General features: G+C 40.3%; 1 protein-coding gene across 6 annotated transcripts in view; it reads left to right on the plus strand.

The window, feature by feature from the left end:
* The window catches only part of PCDH15 (protocadherin related 15), a 1,134,710-nt gene that overhangs the window by 894,053 nt on the left and 219,895 nt on the right, over positions 1–20,762 (plus strand). For all 6 annotated transcript variants that reach the window (XM_067465706.1, XM_067465711.1, XM_067465710.1 and 3 more), the window contains one exon: positions 1,565–1,693. In XM_067465706.1, the coding sequence (XP_067321807.1) occupies positions 1,565–1,693 (129 nt within the window). The remainder of the gene's footprint in view (positions 1–1,564; positions 1,694–20,762) is intronic.

A 20,762-nucleotide genomic window follows, 5' to 3' on the forward strand; every position in this document is an offset into this window, starting at 1 on the left:
ATTGCTTGTTTACAGTTCCCAAAGATTTTTTTTAATTGTGGCTGCATTTTGGCTATTTTTACAGGTGCCATGTAATATTGTTGCAACATTTTGTATAACAACAACAACAACAACAACAACAATAAACCTTATTTGTACCCCGCCACCATCTTCCCAAAGGGGACTCGGAGCGGCTTACATGGGGCCAAGCCCAAACAAAATTATAATATAACAATACAAATTACAATCAAATAAATAACATAACAGTAAAATATAAAATATCAAAGCATATAAAACAATATACACAAAACATAGGAACTAAGCATAATGGCAGACAAACAAAGGGCAGGCCACATGTACATAAAATGATTTTAAAAACTCCGGGTGAGATAAGGGGGGAGAACTAATTGTAAGGGCGAACTCATAGAGAGATAGGAAATTAAGTCAACCTTTGTGTGTGTGTGTGGGGGGACGGGACTCCTGGGACAAGAACATTGGAGGAGCACTAGCATAAAATTATATGGCTACTCTTCGAAAGTGCAACCGCAGAGCCAGGTCTTAGACTCTTTTTAAAAGTTTCCAAAGTAGGGGCTTTCCTAATCTCTCCGGGCTGGTTCATGGAGAGAGATACGGTCATGAAGGTAGGCGGGTCCCAAACCATTTAGGGCTTTATAGGTAAGAACCTGATTCTTGTACTGGGACCGGAAGATGAATGGCAGCCAATGGAGCTCCTTAAATAGGGGGGTTGACCCTGTAAGTTGCCCCATTTATTAATCTGGCTGCCGACCATTGGAAAAGTTGTAATTTCCGGGCCGTCTTCAAGTGTAGCCCCACATAAAGAGCATTGCAATAGTCCAGTCTAGAGGTAACTAAGGCATGAACCACCAAGGTCAAGTCAGACTTCATGAGGTATGGTCGCTGTTGGCACATGAGTTTTAATTTTGCGAAGGTTCTCCCAGCCACCGCCGACACCTGCGCATCAAGCGACAGCACTGAGTCCAGGAGAACCCCCAAACTGCGGACCTGTATGTCCTTTTCATATTGATGGTATTTTGGGTAAAGTCAAACCAGTTCAGGTTGTAGCCTTGTTGGTTTATGTCTGTCCTTGTTTTTAGTTGGGCATTGCCTCACGTCTTCTTGAGTGAATCTGCATAGGTTAACCATCTTCTGTTACCCTTGGGATATCAACTTTGCTTAAAGGCTTCCTGAATTGAAGTCCATTGTGGTATTTTTGTATAAATGTTTATTTTATTCTTGTTCCAAGTTCTCATCAGAATTTTCTTAATTGGGTGTTTATTTAAATTTGGGTCTTCTGCCACTTTTTCATAAACTAGGTATGCATGCAAGCCAAATGTTAAATCTGCTCCTTCAAGAACCACGAGGCTTTGATTATCAACAATCCTTTTAACAATTCAATATAGCAGCTTCTTGGTAATCTATAGAGTGAACATTGTGCAAAATGGGAAGGGGATACCTGGGAGATCTGTCGGGGCACAAAATGTTCCTGTAGACCACAGACCGCACCTTACCCACCTTGATGTATGATACAACATATAAATAATTGTATTTATTCCTTTTCTTACAGACATCAACTGCTACAGTAAATGTGGTTGTAACTGATGTAAATGATAATGGTCCAGTCTTTGACCATTTTCTTCCTAAGAACCTCACAGTACAAGAAGAAGAAGCCAATGCATTTGTTGGTCAAGTGAGGGTAAGTTACAGTATACTGAAGTTGCATATAATGAACTAGCGATCCCCTGCCACACGTTGCTGTGGCCCTGCCTGGTGATCTGGAAAATAAAGTAATTAGAAAGTGTTGGTTTCTAATATATGTAATGTCTTTATGCTTGTGGGTAAACAGTATTTCTTGCTGTTCCTTTGCCAGTGTGATGTGGAGATTGTCTCATTTGCCTACTCTGGAACATGGAACATAGCATTGTCCTTCTTTAGGAGTCCCTTTCAAATCTTTAATACTGCATCTGTCATATACATATGTGTGTGTGTGTGAATGGCTGGATGGCCCTTTGTCAGGAGGGCTTTGATTATATTTTCTTGCCTAGATGAAGGGCGTTGGACTGGATGGCCTTAAGGCAGCATTTCTCAACCTGGGAAGTCAAGACCCTGGGAGGGGGGGTCACTGGGGGGGTGTCAGAAGGGTCATCGAAGACCACCAGAAAACACAGTATTTTCTGTTGGTCATGGGTGTTCTGTGTGGGATGTTTGGACCAATTCCATCGTTGGTGGAGTTCAGAATACTCCTTGATTGTAGTTGAACTATAAATCCCAGTAACTACAACTTCCAAATGTCAAGGTCTATTTCCCCCAAAATCCATCTGTGTTTATATTTGAGCATATTGAGTATTTGTGCCAAGTTTGGTCCAGATCTATCATTGTTTGAGTCCACAGTGCTCTCTAGATCTAGGTGAACTACAACTCCAAAACTCAAGGTCAATGCCCACCAAACTCTGCTAGTGTTTTCTGTTGGTCAGGGGAGTCCTGCGTGCCAGTTTTGGTTCAATTCCATCGTTGGTGGAATTCAGAATGCTCTTTGATTATAGGTGAACTATAAATCCCAGCAACTGCAACTCCCAAATGACAAAATCATAATTTTTGAGTGATGGTCACTCCTTGTGTTGTGAGACGTTTTGTTGCCAAATTTGGTGTGATTTCGTTCATTGGTTCTTTTGTTTTTAAGGTACTCATTATGCACAGAGCATATATATATATATATAGATGAGCAGGTTCTCTTCTTGCAAAAAGTAAGCTTGCCTAGAACATGAACAGGCAGATGCTGTGAAGTCAGCTTCAGATGTGGCAGTGTTTGTGGCAAACAAAAAAAATGAAATGGCATCTGAAATACATATTCAGCCTTTGTATTTTCCTTGTGGAAAGATGCAGGGATATGATTTGGACACGAGATCATGACTTGGTGTTTGATATGTGGTTTTAATCTGTTTGATAGATGGTTATGTGTTTGAATTTCTTATATACTTAGATTGTTTACATTGATTTTGCCAGATTTGTAAGCCACCTTGAGTCCCCTCCCAGGTTGAGAAAGGCAGGGTAGAAATGAAATAAATAAATAAAATAAATAAACAGGCACATGTCATTTGTGATGTGCACATCTTTCTAACTTCCTAACAGTGCAGGTACAAGTCCCAATTTTCATGCTACCAAAGAAATATGGAGACAGATTGTATGCAGCACGAAGAAGAATGAAATGACACATTTAAATGAATTTTCAGTAAAAATAGTAGGAAACGTGAAAGACTGCAGGTGGATTGACAATCAGGGAAGAATAGGCTTGTGTTCGGAAAATCTGAACAAGGCTGTTAATATCAGGGTCTCTTGAGGTTTTTATGAATAGGTTGCCATAAGTTGGAACTGACTGAATGGCATGTGAGAACCAAAAACATTGCTTGAAAGAGGAATAAAGTTGTATGATAGCAGTCTTTGAACCAGTGTGATGGGAGATAGCATGACATAGTGGTTGGAGTGTTGGACTAAGGGTGCATCTATACAGCAGAATTAATACAGTTTATTATCTCTCTAACTGCCATGGCTCAATGCTGTGAAATCATTTGAGTTGCCATTTGGTGGTGCACCACCATTATTTAGCAGAGAAGGCTAAAGACTTTATAAAACTTAACTCCTAATTCCATAGGACCTATCCATGCTAGTTAAAGTGGTATCAAGCTGCCTTAATTCTACAGTGTAGATTCAGTCTGTGATTCTGCTAGATTGAGGATCACAGATTTACACAGTTTTACATGGCTGTGGAAATCCATTAGGTGATCTTCAGTAAGACTTTCAGCTTCAGAGGAAAGTAATGGCAAATATCAGAATAAATCTTGCCAAGAAAATCAGACCGTAGTGTCATTGTAAGTTGGATAGTGACAGCAGTAATGATTACAAAAACAACAATAACAACTCTTTTAGCATTCTACAAAATTACAGGAAGCGGTCAACGCCATTCATTTTCCGGTCCAAATTAAAGGTGCAGGTTCTTACATACAAAGCCCTGAACGGTTTGGGACCTGCCTACCTGCATGACCGCATTTCTGTTTATGAACCTACATGAGCTCTTGATCTTCCGGAGCGACTTGCGGGGACGAAGGACATGGCCTTCTCTGTGGTGGTCCCTCGACTCTGGAACTCGTTCCCCAGAGATATTAGACAAGCCCCCACCCTAGCAATCTTCAGGAAGAGCTTGAAAACCTGGCTGTTCCAGTGTGCCTTCAATGGGTGAATGAACAATAATACCCTGACCTGCCCTACCTCTGTAAAATGGCCCTCGGTAGCACTTTATTCTCCTGCTAGTGCAATCATACCCTACTCTACCTCTTGGATCTCCTCTCTAGACACATTACATTGCTGTCTCACCAGTGTTCTTAAAGTTTTTAATCCATTCAAATCAGCCTGCCCAATGTGATCATTTGCTATGTTTAAAATGTGTGATTTTATATTGTTGATGTGTTTATAATGGGTTTGTATTTTATTTTATTTTATTTTACTGTGTTCTGTTGTATATTGTTTACTGTATTGCAGGGCTTGGCCCCATGTAAGTCACCCCGAGACCCCTTGGGGAGATGGTAGCGGGGTTTAAATAAAGTTTATTCTTCTTTACACTATTTTAATATATTTGTGTTCTGTTTTTCTTCTGCCAGTATATCATCTCCAAAACAAAATTCATTTTTTCTTTGCTTATAAAATGGAACTGAATATGCCACTGATCTGACACATGTCTATCTGCTGTGCCATTGTAATTCATAAATTTTGTAATATCTTGCTTTCATCTGGAGCAAGACAGATCTTAATGGTTTTTTGAAGGGTGGAATAAGTTTTAACAGGATTTCCATACTCAGCCAATTTAAATTAGTGACATGCCACCACATAAATTAAGTTTGGCACTAAGCAAATTTAGTTTGGATCCACATAAATTAAAAATAAGCTGCAATCAACACGCATCACTGCCTTAGTTACAATTCAAGTAGAACTATATCAGTTGCTCTATAGTTATAATTTGCAAGAGGGAAGAACCATATTTGCATAACTCAAGTAGCTTGAAAACGTTACATGATATTTTCAAAAAGAGTTTGAAGCAAACTTCTTGTGTACAGATGATCCTTAGGTCAAAATTACCAGATAAAACCACGAGTCACAACTCACCCTATTTTCAGCTTCTTCATATTTAGGAGGTTAAATCTGCCTATAGCATATGGTCCATAAGCTGTTTTGCCTGGGATGGATTTGTGAAAATCCAAAATACTGTTTGGATTTGCATGGGTGGGTTCTGTATGAACAGAATATTTACACACATACCCTGCACTTTGATTAATTGTGCTGTTCCATTTTTTAAACATAGGAATGAATTTAATTTCAATTAAATTAACAAAGACACCATGAAAACAAAATACAAATTAAGGGTCATTTAATTAGAAACAGTAATTGACTGATGATAAAGAATAATTTATCATTTTTTTACTAGTTGTGTGAAAAAGGAGGTAATAAATAGGATCTGCAAGAGATAGCATTTCAGTGCAATTGCTGTTGTCCTGAAAATCCGTAGATTGCATTGGATAGGATTGATTTATTAAATAAATTGCTATGTATCTCTTTGCAATACCCTGAAATTCAAAAATGCCAATATTTGGAAATGACATCATGACAAGACTGTAAAAACTTAGTGAACAGAGGTTGTGAATGCCACAGAAAAGATGGAGTGTGGAAGCAATCATTGTACAAGTACTTCAAGAACAGGATTCTACTGTTAGGCTAAAATCTCTAGCGATACTGAAATATACAAATGTGAATTCAAAGGCATTCATCTCCCCTATTGTCTGTTCTAGTTAATGGCCAAAAAAGTCAGGAAAAGAAAACTATAATTTATTATTGCAGTTACAGATGTATGAACCTAAACTTACAAATTCATAATTGATTTGTATTGATAATCCCTACACATTCAGTCATGTTAGGAATTGTCACGATGCCAGGGCTCTGCCTTTACAGAGGCAGAGATGAACCAAACAAGAACCCCATTTGTATAAAACAATTTAATTGAAACAGCACTTACTTTCTGGCAGTTTTAATAGTCCAAAATATAAAACATAAAGATGGCACTCAGCCACAGAATATAAAACAAAAATAGCAAACACTGTTGCAGGTTCAAGATAACTACATAGTCATAAGGTCCAGTCCAGTGGTCAAATGCCGAGAGTTCAATAAACAAAGTCCGGGGATCAAGAGTCTATACCGTAGTCAAAAGCCAGTCCAAAGATTCAAGGTTCCAGGATTCTAAAGGTTCAGGAGACAGGTCAGGACATCAAAAATCGACAAACATGGGAGGAAACCAGCAGCATCTACCACCAAGATAAGACAAATGCTTTTCTCTCAAAAATCAGTTCCAAGGCTTGCTCCTTCTATCCAGAAACACCCAGCTGCAACCTATCTCTTATATACCTCTACCCTTAATTGCTTTCACCCCTGAGCCCTTACTTACAGATTACTCAACCCTTTAGAATGCTTACATTAACCCTTCCATCACCAACCACCATCAACTGCAGAACGTCATACATGACAGGAATACATAGGAATGCAATAGTCCCCCAGTTCTGGCTTACCTGGCAGCATCCTTTGCAAGCAACAGGATGCAGCAGACTGATGTTCCCCCACCTTCCATCATTGATGTTTGTTGGAACAGTCAGAAGAAGGATCATTATTGCAATTCCTCCTCACATTAAAAATCATTGGAGGGAATGGAGCTGGAATGTCAGAGCCCTTCTACACAGACAACTAATGGTGAGCCTGATTCAACATCTCAGATGCCAGAATGGACCCACATAGTGTCTGCACTGGCACTCCCTCGGCCACCTTGGAGGTGGGAGAGCCCTTACTGCTCAGCTGCACCAAGCAAAATGGTAAAATTAAATAAAAACAAATTAAAGTATGCACATATAGTGAAACAGAATGTAAAAGCACATCAATAAAATATCAAGAGAACACATCCACACAGCATCTACTTCAATTAACAACAACCTACTTCAGCCAAGGGAGGACATTCTTCTATATATAAAAATAATTTACTTAATTCCTCACAAAATAAGGAGTAACTCAAAGGGTAACGGGATGGAGAAATAAGATTTCCTCTAATATTTTAAAATCAGCACAAGTTCATGAGGAAGAATAGAATAAAACTCCTTAGGAAGTATGTGGACATGAGAAGCAAGGCCAGAGTCAGCTGTAGCTACTTAGTTTCTAAGAAATCCCAAAGTTTTCTCAATATACCTCATATTACATACAGTAATAGGAAGTGATGGAGAGTGTTAATAGCCTATGAAGCAATAGAATTCACAGCTGGAATCCTTCTAGGCAGTGGCATAGGAGAAACCACCTGCTGGGAATAAGAGAATGCAAAGCAGATGAAAAGAACAGAAACTAGAAAGGACAAGTCTTAAAGTGTCGTGAATGCATTTCAGATCCTTTCAACTGCACACTTTAGAAATTGGAGTTGTACCAGATCCCCCACTGTTCTTTTAGTTTTATCATTGGGATATCCCAAAGTCAACTTTTGAATGCATTCCCTTTTTGTTTTGCTTTATAGAGGACCACTGTGAAGCATAAAGATTTGCGAGTTCAAATGCATGAAACTGACAGCGAAGTTCAGACATATCAAACCACTTGTCATATAGCTATTGACTCCTCTTTGTGTGGAATATTGAAATATTTTGATCCATAAATTAGATCTGAAATGTCTTGCAAGATCATATCAGATATTTACAACTTGTACATTTTCGGAATGTATCAGTGTGGCTCATTCAAGTCCCTTGTCTCCTATGTACTGCGTGTAGCAAAGAAGACATGCTGATACCAAAAAAGGTCTCGTTGCTTTAAAAGTTCTGTTGATATGGAATTATCCTTTTCTGTAATGATATTGCATCAATTCCATTTTCTCTTTATTTATTTAACTATTTTTGGCTAATCACTTTAACACCCTAGTACAAAGTCAGTGTAACTGTGTGGTGTCCGTAGTGGAAATGCAATTAAAGCCTGGCGCCACTATAATTGTCCTCCGGGAACAGTAGGGAGGCTAGATTTCTGAAGTGGTTAACATCATTGGGCACCTTGTGAACAACCTATACCCTGATATAAAACCAGAAATTGTATCACTATCAGACACCATGCTCTCAGGGACTCTAATACTGGGGGTTCTGTTGGTTGGCCCACCTTAGTTCTGGAACCCGCACTCAGCACTTCCAGGCTTTCTGCAATGGTGAGAAGCCTAAGCAGAAGCTCAGGTCAGATAATGCAGTGGTGTTTTCTGTATATCTGTTTTGTAAGAAAATGAAATAAGTCCCAAATGATCTTTGACTACTGGCCCCAAACAGCTCCAGGAATACCTTGTGCAAACATACTCACTTTCTGACTTTTTGTTCCAGAACAGCCACATAATGAAGCAAAAACATGACTTCGTAGGTCTGGATTAATCTTGTTGTCCCTTCCCCGCTCCTCCTCTTAAATAAAACCCAACTCCCTTTTGGATTTAAGGCTTTATGGGTTAGATTATAATATAGGGGGAAATATTTGTGATTAACTTGTTTTCCTTAAATGGCATAATTTCCTCATAGATAATCCTTTCTCAACATTCCCTTTTACTTTCATGTGAAAACTAAAAATGAAGTATGTTAAATGAAATATACTTAGATAAGGAAGTTAATGTGCTAAGATAAACACATTTATTTCATTAGTTTTAGGAATACTATGCTTTAAAAAAGTGCCATCTAATTCATACATAAGTGTCATCTAATTCATACATAAATCTGCCGTTGTATTTCCCATCTTGAAGAAATATTCATAGAACTGAAATTTCTCATTTTTTTATTTTATGCCCACATATTTCTCATATTTTTCCTTTTATGCCCCTTTTTCTTTTCCTGTTGACTTATGAGACAATACCACACCATCCTCCACTGTCCATTATTTCTGTAAAGTAGCCTTGGAAAGGTGTATCTTCCTCAAGGGCTGTTTCACACTATATGGGAGCCACATGATGTATTTTTATAATAATCTTTATTGAGAAAGAAGAAACGGAAAGAGAAAGTGTATGTGTATGTATGTTTATGATAGATAGATAGATAGATAGATAGATAGATAGATAGATAGAGTGTGAGAGAGAGGGGGGGGGGGGGATAGAGAGAAAAGAAAAGTAAAAACAGAAGTGAGGGAGCCACATGATTTATTGGGGGAACAGATTTCAAGCCAGGTCCATCTTCTCCAAGATGGTGCAGTAGTGTGTGGCAGAGTGGGCCATTTCATCTGGGTGGTGGTGTCTTCTTTCCAGGGGTCTATGTCCTCTGGTGCAGTCCTGGGGAAGGCACAAACATCTATCCCAGTGATTCCCAAAGTGGGTGTTACTGCCCCCTGGTGGGTGCTGCAGCGATCCGGGGGGGGGGGGGGCAGTAATGGCCACATGTACATTTGGGACAATGAATAACTGTAAGGGAGTGGTGAAAGCATAAAAGAAAGAAGAGAAGATTTAGAAAAATTGATTTCCAGGGGGTAGGCCAAATAAGTTTGGGAACCACTGATCTAACCAATGAGTTTGAACTTGTCTTGAGCTCATTGGCTGGTGGACCCAACTGGAGTGGCCTGGATCAGGCCCATAGCCAGGATTTCATTTCGGGGGGGGGGGGGGGGGCTGAATTTTTTTCAGGGGGGGTTCGGGGGGCTGAGTTTTGGGGGGGGCTGAGTCTGAGTGAAAGAGGGTCTAGCCTAGCAAACCTTTTGTATCATTACCCCAATACCCCCATGCATATGGGATATATTGAGTATGGTGATCACATCATGATATGAATAAACATAACAATTTAAATAATGGACCAGTAAGGCCTTTGTGCGAACCACCATGAGAATTTCAGGAGGGGGGGGGGCTGAAACCCCTCAACCCCCCTCCCCCCAGCTACATGCCTGGCCTGGATGGGAGAGCTTCATTGCAGTAAAGTGGGGGTCTCAACCAATTCAACATAGTTTGTGACAGTCACAAAAACTGGAGTATAACAACTACTTTCAGTAGTACCACACAATTAAACAAGAAATAACACTTTAAAACCAAAAACATAATTTCTTTCAAATTTTCAAATTTTGATACAGTGTTCTAAATGCTGAAATATTGTCCTTTTTGCTTCATATAGTGGGGCAACATAGAAAATGCAAACAATCTATATTCTATAGTGACTTGCTTCCTTTATTATGAGCATATTAACAAGCTTTCCATGGGGAAATAGTTTGAATTTACTCCCTTTATACTTCTTGGGAGGAGAGCAATGTCCAATCTCAATAAAATAGTGAAGAGCAGAGACATCACACTGGCAATGAAGATCCACATAGTTAAAGCAATGCTATTCCCCGTAGTCACCTATGGATGTGAGAGCTGGCCCAATAGGGAAGGCTGAGCGAAGGAAGATAGATGCTTTTGAACTGTGGTGCTGGAGGAAAGTTCTGAGAGTGCCTTGGACCGTGACAAGATCCAACCAGCCCATACTTCAGGAAATAAAGCCCGACTGCTCATTGGAGGGAAGAATAGTAGAGGCCAAGATGAAGTACTTTGGCCACATCATGAGAAGAAAGGAAAGCTTAAGGAAGACAATGATGCTGGGGAAAATGGAAGGAAAAAGGAAGAGGGGCCGACCAAGGGCAAGATGGATAGATAGTATCCTTGAAGTGACTGTCTTGACCTTGAAGGAGCTGGTGGTGGTGATGGCCGACAGGGAGCTCTGGCATGGGCTGGTCCATGAGGCCATGAAGAGTTGGAAACGGCTGAATTAATGAACAACAACAACATGTATATGTCTAAACTTTCTAATGCACCCCTAAGAAAGGTAGTCTGCACTACAACCTATAATTGCCAAGTTGACAAAAGTTTAGGCAAACTAAGCTTTTCACAAAACCCAATTTAATTATTGTCTATTAAAAAGCACAAGCAGGTATTTACCGTTTGGTTGGGGGGGGGGGGTTAGGTATGTAAGATTTTGAAAGAGGTCAGGGGTTCATTGGACCAAGGTCTGCCACAAGCAGCATATATTTTGAGTGAGTTGTGTAAAAAGATAGAGACAGAAATGGAAATCCTCCGAAGCAGAGCTCAATACAAAACAACTCACATATTCAGTGCCAAAATCTATCTTGTTTTGTACTTGTTAGAAACAGTCAGACATCCTTGTATGTATTTGCGAGCATATTTACAGAGATGTGATGAATACATATTACTACTTTAAGTCACCTCATTACACCTGAGCATGCTGCTTAGCAGAAATGTTTTCAGACTCCTTCATATGTTGCCTTTCAAACCACATAATTATATCATTATGAAAATCCTATGGTGGCCTCTTCTGTAATCCTACATGTTATAGATTGATGAAGTACTCGCTGAGAATTATAAACCCTTTCCTTAAACTACAGAACCTGGGATTTCATGATATTGAATGTTGTTGGTTTTTGAACCTAGTACATCAAAAAGTTCAGTATTTGAGGGGACACTTTGATGGCATCCATTAATAAAGGACCACTTAGGGCTGGGAAGTTGAACGGGTGGCTAACAGCATTGGGAGGAGAATGAAAGAGTTAGATTGGCATCTTTTTGGTGAAGGGTGGTACTCTAAAACAACCTCTAGCTATGACCCAGGAGACTGTGAAAGAGCTCCCCTTAAGGCTAACATGGAGGGGGGGGGGGGTACTCTGTTTTATACAGTCCTGTGACTTGGGAAAGAACACCTTAGACTTGCCTTCCAAGAAACAATTTGTGGGCAACCCGTAGCTTTATATTGCTTTGTGGTTTTGCTTAAAGGAAGCTGAGCAAGTGGCTGCAAGTTAACACATGGCCTCAGCCAGACCCACAGATTCTGGATCAATAAAGTGGTCCAGAGAAGTCATGCTACCTCTCCATTTTGCCTCGGTCTGATCACACCTGGAATCCTGTTTCCAATACTGGGCACCACAATTTAAGGGAACTGGAATGTGTCCAGGGGAGGGTGACTAACATGATCAAGGGTCTGGAGAACAAGCCTTATGAGGAACAGCTTAAAGAGCTAGGCATGTTTGGCCTGCAGAAGAGAAGGCTGAGAGGTGACATGATAGCCATGTATAAATATGTGAGAGGAAGTCACAGGGAGGAGGGAGCAAGCTTGTTTTCTGCTGCCCTGGAGACTAGGATGCAGAACAACGGCTTCAAACTACAGGAAAGAAGATTCCACCGAAACATTAGGAAGAACTTCCTAATGGTGAAAGCTGTTCAGCAGTGGAATTCTCTGTCCCAGAGTGTAGTGGTCGCTCCTTCTTTGGAGATCTTTAAACAGAGGCTGGATGGCCATCTGTTGGGGATACTTTGAATGTGATTTTCCTGCTTCTTGGCAGGGGGTTGGACTGGATGGCCTATGAGGTCTCTTCCAACTTTATGATTCTGTGATTCTGTTATTCATTGTTTACCCTAACTTTATGTGTCTGACTCATTACACTATGTAACATGATTTTTGTTCCTAGGTTATAAATATCCTTTTCTAATTGGTTCTATCATAAAACATTGGAAAGGTTTATCTTTGTTTCTGTGGTCTGCACAAATTCTTAAAATGGCACGTGAAAGGTTAAAAATAGTACAGTGAAAGGTCAACAATGGCAGCCACAAAAGCCAAGTTTTTTGGAGTATAACAACTACTTTCAAAGTAAATACTGCACAGTTAAACAGGAAATAACATTTTCAAACCAGAAACAGTTTTTTTTAATTTGTTGCATAGTGTTATTTGTGGGTTTGTCTTCCAAAAGTGAGATCATAGTGTAAAAGAGCAACCTTTGTAATCAGCCTCATTCAAGTATGTTAGAATCTAGGGTTACATAGACTTGGTCTACAAATTCAGAATTTATCTACATTTGGAAACAGAAAATCCAATGAAGACCATGGATGAGCCCTTCCTAATTACTGTATATACTCGAGTATAAGCCTAGTTTTTCAGCCCCTTTTTTAGGCTGAAAAAGCTCCCCTCGGCTTATACTCGAGTCAAGATTATTTACTCTTTTACTCTGTTATTAGTATTCTTTTATTACATTTATTATTTTACTCTATTATTATTATATTTACATTATTTTGCTCTATTATTACATTTACGGTATTTTACCCTATTATTATTACATTTATTATTTTAATCTATTTATTATTATTATTATTATTATTATTATTATTGCATTTACAGTATTTTACCCTATTATAGTAGGGTAAAATACTGTAAATGTAATAATAATAATTCATAGAATCATAGAATCATAGAATCAAAGAGTTGGAAGAGACCTCATGGGCCATCCAGTCCAACCCCCTGCCAAGAAGCAGGAATATTGCATTCAAATCACCCCTGACAGATGGCCATCCAGCCTCTGCTTAAAAGCTTCCAAAGAAGGAGCCTCCACCACACTCCGGGGCAGAGAGTTCCACTGCTGAACGGCTCTCACAGTCAGGAAGTTCTTCCTAATGTTCAGATGGAATCTCCTCTCTTGTAGTTTGAAGCCATTGTTCCGCGTCCTAGTCTCCAAGGAAGCAGAAAACAAGCTTGCTCCCTCCTCCCTGTGGCTTCCTCTCACATATTTATACATGGCTATCATATCTCCTCTCAGCCTTCTCTTCTTCAGGCTAAACATGCCCAGTTCCCTAAGCCGCTCCTCATAGGGCTTGTTCTCCAGACCCTTGATCATTTTAGTCGCCCTCCTCTGGACACATTCCAGCTTGTCAATATCTCTCTTGAATTGTGGTGCCCAGAATTGGACACAATATTCCAGATGTGGTCTAACCAAAGCAGAATAGAGGGGTAGCATTACTTTCTTAGATCTAGACACTATGCTCCTATTGATGCAGGCCAAAATCCCATTGGCTTTTTTTGCCGCCACATCACATTGTTGGCTCATGTTTAACTTGTTGTCCACAAGGACTCCAAGATCTTTTTCACACGTACTGCTCTATTTAATACATTTATTATTTTACTCTATTATTACTGTTTTTATTGCATTTTCATTATTTTACTTTATTATTTTTATTATTTTAATAATAACTACATTGACCCATAGTGGATGCATTTCCCACCCTCGGCTTATACACGAGTCAATACGCTTTCCCAGTTTTTTGTGATAAAATTAGGTGCTTCGGCTTATATACAAGTCAGCTTATACTCGAGTATAGATGGTATATATTATTTAATCAAATGTTAACACAGTACAAGTGAACAAAGAAGAGTATGGTTGGGATGTGATGTGATGTGATATGAGTAGGATAGATATCTGTGAAGGAGACTGAATCTCTTCATTTGTTCAAGAAAGGCATCCTTTGACAGCATTGACAGTCATGTTCCAATCTGTTTAATATTTTGAGCTCAGACTTTTCTTATCATGATGCAGCCTGAATCCTCCACAAGCAACCTTTCATTTTATTATATAAAAAGGAATTCAGCATAATTTGGGCCAAAGGCAATTACTTCCATCTTAAAATGTCATTCTTCTTCTGGGTATAGAAAAATGTAAGTAGGATTAAGGATTAATTCCTTACTAATTTAGGCCTTTTAGCTTATCCTATTGCATCTCTAAAAATCAATCTGGTGTTTTTCCTTCTAATGGGATTTAACTAAGGAGATCTGCCCACTCTTCAACCCACTGTATATTTTCCCAGGAAATGTATTTTTTTTCAATTCCAGTTGAAGAAGTATGCCATAATCAAAACTTTATTTCTAACAGCCTGCTGCTTCTGCTGAGGTCAGTTATTTTTACATCCCAAGGTGAAATCATGATCATCCAGCACAAATGTATTTTTCTGTTACTTGCAAGGTCTCATTAAGTATTTAATTCCCTATCACCACGGGGTAAAATATCTACAATATTGAACAAATGGCTTCAAAAACAAAGCTAATTAAAAAGGGTCTGGATTGATGGAGTTATCCTGTTTTAATAGAATTTCTTAAATGAAAAGGCTTCAATTTAAGGAAAAGTTCCCTGGACATTGGAGATCAGAGTATATAGATCAGGAGTGAGAAGGAAAAATCCCCTTGGTGTTCATATCTTCATATCTCTTATATCTTTGCTGGCCATTACAGTCTACATCCAATATTTTTATAATACCACACCTTGCCAAAATAGCATTTTTTTGTTTTATCCATTATTTTGTATCTTTTATTTATTACTAGCTTGGGGACCTGGCCGTGCCTGGGTTGAGAAAGCCATTGTTTGTGCTCCAAGTTTAATCTAGATCCAATGTCAGCTGGGTCCAGTTGGTGCAGGTGAACTACAATTCCCATATGATAGTCCCACCATCCATTGCCTTCCTCCTCCAAACTGCATGAAGATGTAGAGTGGGTCATGGGGGCTCTGTGTGCCAAGTGTGGCCCTGATCCATCATTACTGTGCATTGCAGTGGTCTCGGGAAGTGATTGAAGGTACTGCAAGTCCCATCATCCATGATCGGTCAGCCCACAAACCACACCAGGATGTAGTGTGGTTCATATGCCAAGTTCAGTCTTGATCAGTCATTGGTGTGGGTAGGAATGGTCTCGAGAAATGAATGAAGGTACTGCAAATCCCATCATCCATGGTCTATCCTCTCCCAAACAGCACCAGGATGTAAAGTGGGTCATGTGGGCCCTGTGTGCCAAGTTTGTTCTTGATTTGTTCTTGGTGTGGGTCACCAGAAGACTCCAGAAGTGAGTGAAGGAACTGCAAGTCCCATCATCCATGGTCCATTCGCCTTCAAACTGCATCAGGATGTAGAGTGAATAATGGGGGCTCTGTGTGCCAAGTTTGGTTCTGGTTTGTTATTGTTGGGGGCTGCAGTGGTCTGTGGAGGCTGAAGCTTTTGAAAGTACTGCAAATCCCATCATCCATGGTCCATCCTCCCCCAAACCGTACCAGGAAGTAAAGTGGGTCATGGGTGTTCTGTGTGCCAAGTTTGGTCCAGGTCCGTCATTTGTGAAGGGCGCAGTGGCCTGTGAAATTGGCAGCCAATCAGAAAGCTGCCACATACATACATACACTGCCGCAAACATACAAACACTGACTTTTATTATATAGATAGCTATAGATGCGTTTTGTAATTGTGGAACTGTGGAATAGTCAAAGTTACTTTATTCTTGGCACATAAGGATTATTGTGAAAATGCAAATTCAGGCAAGTCCAGAGTCCAGGAAATCCATCCCTCTGCAGTGGTTATTATCTAAATTTACCAGTAATCCCTTGACATCACTTCATTTTTATTTCACGTGAACAGCATTGCATAAATAAATAAGTTTAAAACTGATAAAATAAAGGGAGCGCAAGCAGCTAAATAGTTTTAGACCAAAAACGGGGAACAGCAACTGCATTGTCTGTAGCTTTAAACAGTTCTTCCTCTGTGCATGAGGCAGGGCATTGTGGGCAAGCACACAGATGCAGAGTTGTTTGTTCTGCTCTACAGTCGCTCAAGCAAGAGGATTCTTCTAGGTGGTGCCATTTTGCCAGGTTGTCTTTTGATTTGCCAACAACCTTATTTCTCTCGCAATTGGCAGCAACTTCCTGTCACACATCCGGGGGGGGGGGGGGGGGCAATGCCAACTACCTTATAAAGTCCATCAGCAGGTGTAGATTTAATACATCCTATGATTATTATTATAACGGCACTCCATGCAGTCATGCTGGCCACATGACCTTGGAGGTGTCTACGGACAACGCTGGGTCTTCGGCTTAGAAATGGAGATGAGCACCACACCCCAGAGTCAGACATGACTGGACTTAATGTCAGGGGACTACCTTTACCTTTACCTTTATGATTATTCTACATGTCTCATTCAGTGCTATATTCACCTGCTTCACATGGGCAGATTTATCCAGAGGGGGCATGCATACTCAGCAATTGAGTAAGACAAGGCAAGAACTGATGTTTTTTTATTAATTTTGTGTCTACACCCCATGTGCTATTAGTAAGTTTCCACAGGATGTTATTGCATGCAGCTACTTTGTGCTTGGTGTTCATACACTGTTTCCTAAATGTTAGTGTTCAATCTAAGATGACACTGAGATATTTAGGATGGGAACAATGTTCAAGCTCTTGACCTTCTCAGGTAGCCTTCGGTTTCCTGTTGGCTTCACGATTACATAGATGGAAAGCACACACTTGTGTCTTGGCAGAGGTAGGCTCCAGGTGGTTATCTTTGTAGTAGCTGGATAGATCTTTCAGGGAATTAGTAAGATGGTTTTCAACTGTTTCAAAGTCTTTGACATAACTGAGGCCTGTATATGTTTTCTCTATGTTCCAGTTGAATATCCCTTCTCTGAAATGCTTGTGTTGAGTGTTTTGGATATCAGATTTGTTCTGATTGTTGATTACCTTTATTTTACATATTTAAATGTAATGAGATATCTTGGAGATGAATTGTGGTTATTATGTGCCTTCAAGTTGGGTTGTTGTAGGTTTTTTCGGGCTGTATGACCATGGTCTAGAAGCATTCTCTCCTGACGTTTTGCCTGCATCTATGGCAAGCATCCTCAGAGGTAGTGAGGTCTGTTGGAATTAGGAAAAAGGGTTTATATATCTGTGGAATGACCAGAGTGAGACAAAGGATTCTTGTCTGCTGGAGCTAGGTGTGAATGTTTCAACTGACCACCTTGATTAGCATACAATGGGCTGACTGTGCCTGGAGCAAACTTTTGTTGAGAGGTAATTAGATGTCCCTGCCTGCTTCCTCTCTGTTGTTGTGCTGTTGTAATTTTAAACTTTTTTAATACTAGTAGCCAGATTTTGTTCATTTTCATGGTTTCCTCATTTCTGTTGAAATTGTCCACATACTTGTGTATTTCAATGGCTTCGCTGTGTAGTCTGACATGGTGGTTGTGAGAGTGGTCCAGCATTTCTGTATTCTCAAATAATATGCTGTGTCCAGGTTGGTTCATCGGGTGTTCTGCTATGGCTGACTTCTCTGGTTGAAGTAGTCTGCAGTGCCTTTCATGTTCCTTGATTCGTGTTTGAGCAATGCTGCGCTTGGTGGTCCCTATGTAGACTTGCCCACAGCTGCATGGTACATGGTAGACTCCTGCAGAAGTGAGAGGATCCCTTCAAGTTCTTTCTGACACTAAGATGAACCTACTTGGAGCTGAGAATGTGTGACTTGCCCAAGGCTACCCAGTGTGTTTCCATGGCTGAGCAGGGAATTGAATCCTGGTCTAACACTCAAACCACTAGGGCTGGGCAACCACAAAAAAAAATTGTTTCTAAACTCGATTTGTTTTTAGGAGGGTTTTGCGTTTCGATTTTTAAAAGAATTCCGAAATTTTTCTTTAAAAAAGTTCGAAATATACGAAATTTCGGAAATTACAAAACAATTACGAAACAATTACGAATCGATTCGTTAATGGTGGACGCGACCACGCAATATGCTAAAAAAACTTCCAAATGGGACAGGAGGAACTTCTGAAGCTTCCCTCTCCCTCTGTTGTTGACTGTTGGTGTGATAATTATATATTTTTTTCACTGATAAAACAAACAACAACTATAAAACTTGCACCAGACATGCGGAAATAATAACGAAACGATTTCGAAACAATTTCGAAACAATTTCGAAACAATTACGAAACGAATTGAAACATTCGTTTCGATTTTTAGTTGCTCCTGAAAGGTTCAATATCGCTTCGTTATCAAAAAAATAACGAATTAATAACGAATTACGAAATTAATGAACGAAACCGCCCAGCCCTACAAACCACTGCACCATGCTGACTCTAATGACTCAAGTCTTCATGTATGTTTCAGATACACCTAATATACAATTTTATGCACAATATTTTAAGTAAATGTATGTATGAAACAAAATATATGTACATTGAACCATCAGAAAACAAGAGTATTTCTATCTTATCACATCCATGTGAACAATTCTGGAATAATTTTGAAATTCCAGATAAACAGTGCTTAACGTATAATGGATTCAAAGCGAAAGCACATGTAATTATTTTTCATAGACTGATACATCCTTGTAGGTTTAAGTTCTATATTTCAAATTTTGTGTGACAGGCCTGAACGATTTTCCATGAGCTCTTAAGTCAAAACAGCTATATTTAAAGTGAGATCAGTGAAACTGAAATATTTTTTTTGAGCCGAGGAATAAAACAGTACAAAATGGTGAGTACATTAAGTTAGTCTTCCAGACATCACAGTCATGGAAGTGGGAAAGAGAAACATGCTCATGCTCATGTTCCTGTTGAAGTTGTGTGTCCATCTTAAAAAATCATTACAATCACATTTCTCTTTGAAGCAATTTATTTTCAGAAAACGTTCACTGCAATAAATTTAGGCCAGATATTTGAACATAAATTGAGGTTAACGTGTGGCATATGTTACATTCAGACACCAAGGTACTAGGCCTGTTTGATCAAGAAAAAATTTGTTTCTAAATTCGATTCTTAATTGGGGTGTTTTTTTGTTTCGATATTAAAAATATTTACAAAACTTACCAAAAAAATGTTTTGTTATTTACGAATTTTCGTTATTATTTACAAAACATTTTAGAAAAAAAATTTTTCTTGATCAAACAGGCTAAGTGTGAATGTTGCAGTAATGGTCACCAATGGCTTTCTCCCACCCTGGACATTCCATAGTATTAGAGAGATGATATATAACTCACCATTAGTTTCCAACAGACCTCTGAGGATGCCTGCCATAGATGTGGGCAAAATGTCAGGAGAGAATGCTTCTGGAACATGGTATACACTGACACACAAGCCGGATGGCGCGCGCGCGCTCACAAGCGGCCTCCGCGCGCCATCCGCCTCCGGTTCCTGCGCCCCCCTCCTCCTCCTCCTCCTCCTCCTCCTCCCAGGAGGAGGAGGAGGGGGGCGCAGGAACCGGAGCCGGATGGCGCGCGGAGGCCGCTTGGATGGCGCGTGCGCTCACAAGCGGCCTCCGCGCGCCATCCGGCTCCGGTTCCTGCGCCCTCCCTCCTCCTCCTCCTGGGAGGAGGAGGAGGAGGAGGAGGAGGAGGGGGGGCGCAGGAACCGGAGCCGGATGGCGCGCGGAGGCCGCTTGTGAGCGCACGCGCCATCCAATGGGCTCTGGCTCCTGCGCCCCCCTCCTCCTCCTCCTCCTCCTCCTCCTCCTCCCATCTGGGAGGAGGAGGAGGAGGAGGAGGAGGAGGGGGGCGCAGAAGCCAGAGCCCATTGGATGGCGCGTGCGCTCACAAGCGGCCTCCGCGCGCCATCCGGCTTCTGCCATGGTGCACTGCTGGGGTGCTTGGGAGCGCCGGATTGGCACCACTGCAGCACCACTCAGCAGCAGCCTCCATGCCATTAACGAGCGGAGCTTCAGCTCGTAAAATACATGGGGCTGCTGCTTCGATATTTTTAAACCCTTCCGGGTTTAAAAATATTGTTTTGATATCGCTTCGGATATGAAAAAAAAACGATTTTAATACGAAATAACGAATTAACGAAACGAAACCTACAGGCCTACAAGGTACCACTAGGGAATGGGAGCAATCTTTCTTTGTTTAGGAGAAGATAATATCATTTTAGCCTTGTGCATTGCTGTTATTTGGTTTTTCATATTCTGAGAACTTTATACATCTCACCTCTATCCAAGAAAATGTGTTCTGTAGTGTGCAAAGAAGGATGGTCACATAGATTGAGCAGTAGCAGATACACGAGACACTTCAAAGCAACTTGTTTGTTGCATTGTTGTAGGTTTTTTCAGGCTATATGGCCATGTTCTAGAGGCATTCTCTCCCGACGTTTCACCTGCATCTATG

This window comes from Anolis sagrei, chromosome 3, assembly GCF_037176765.1.
Source record: "Anolis sagrei isolate rAnoSag1 chromosome 3, rAnoSag1.mat, whole genome shotgun sequence".
NCBI classification, from domain to species: domain Eukaryota; kingdom Metazoa; phylum Chordata; class Lepidosauria; order Squamata; family Dactyloidae; genus Anolis; species Anolis sagrei.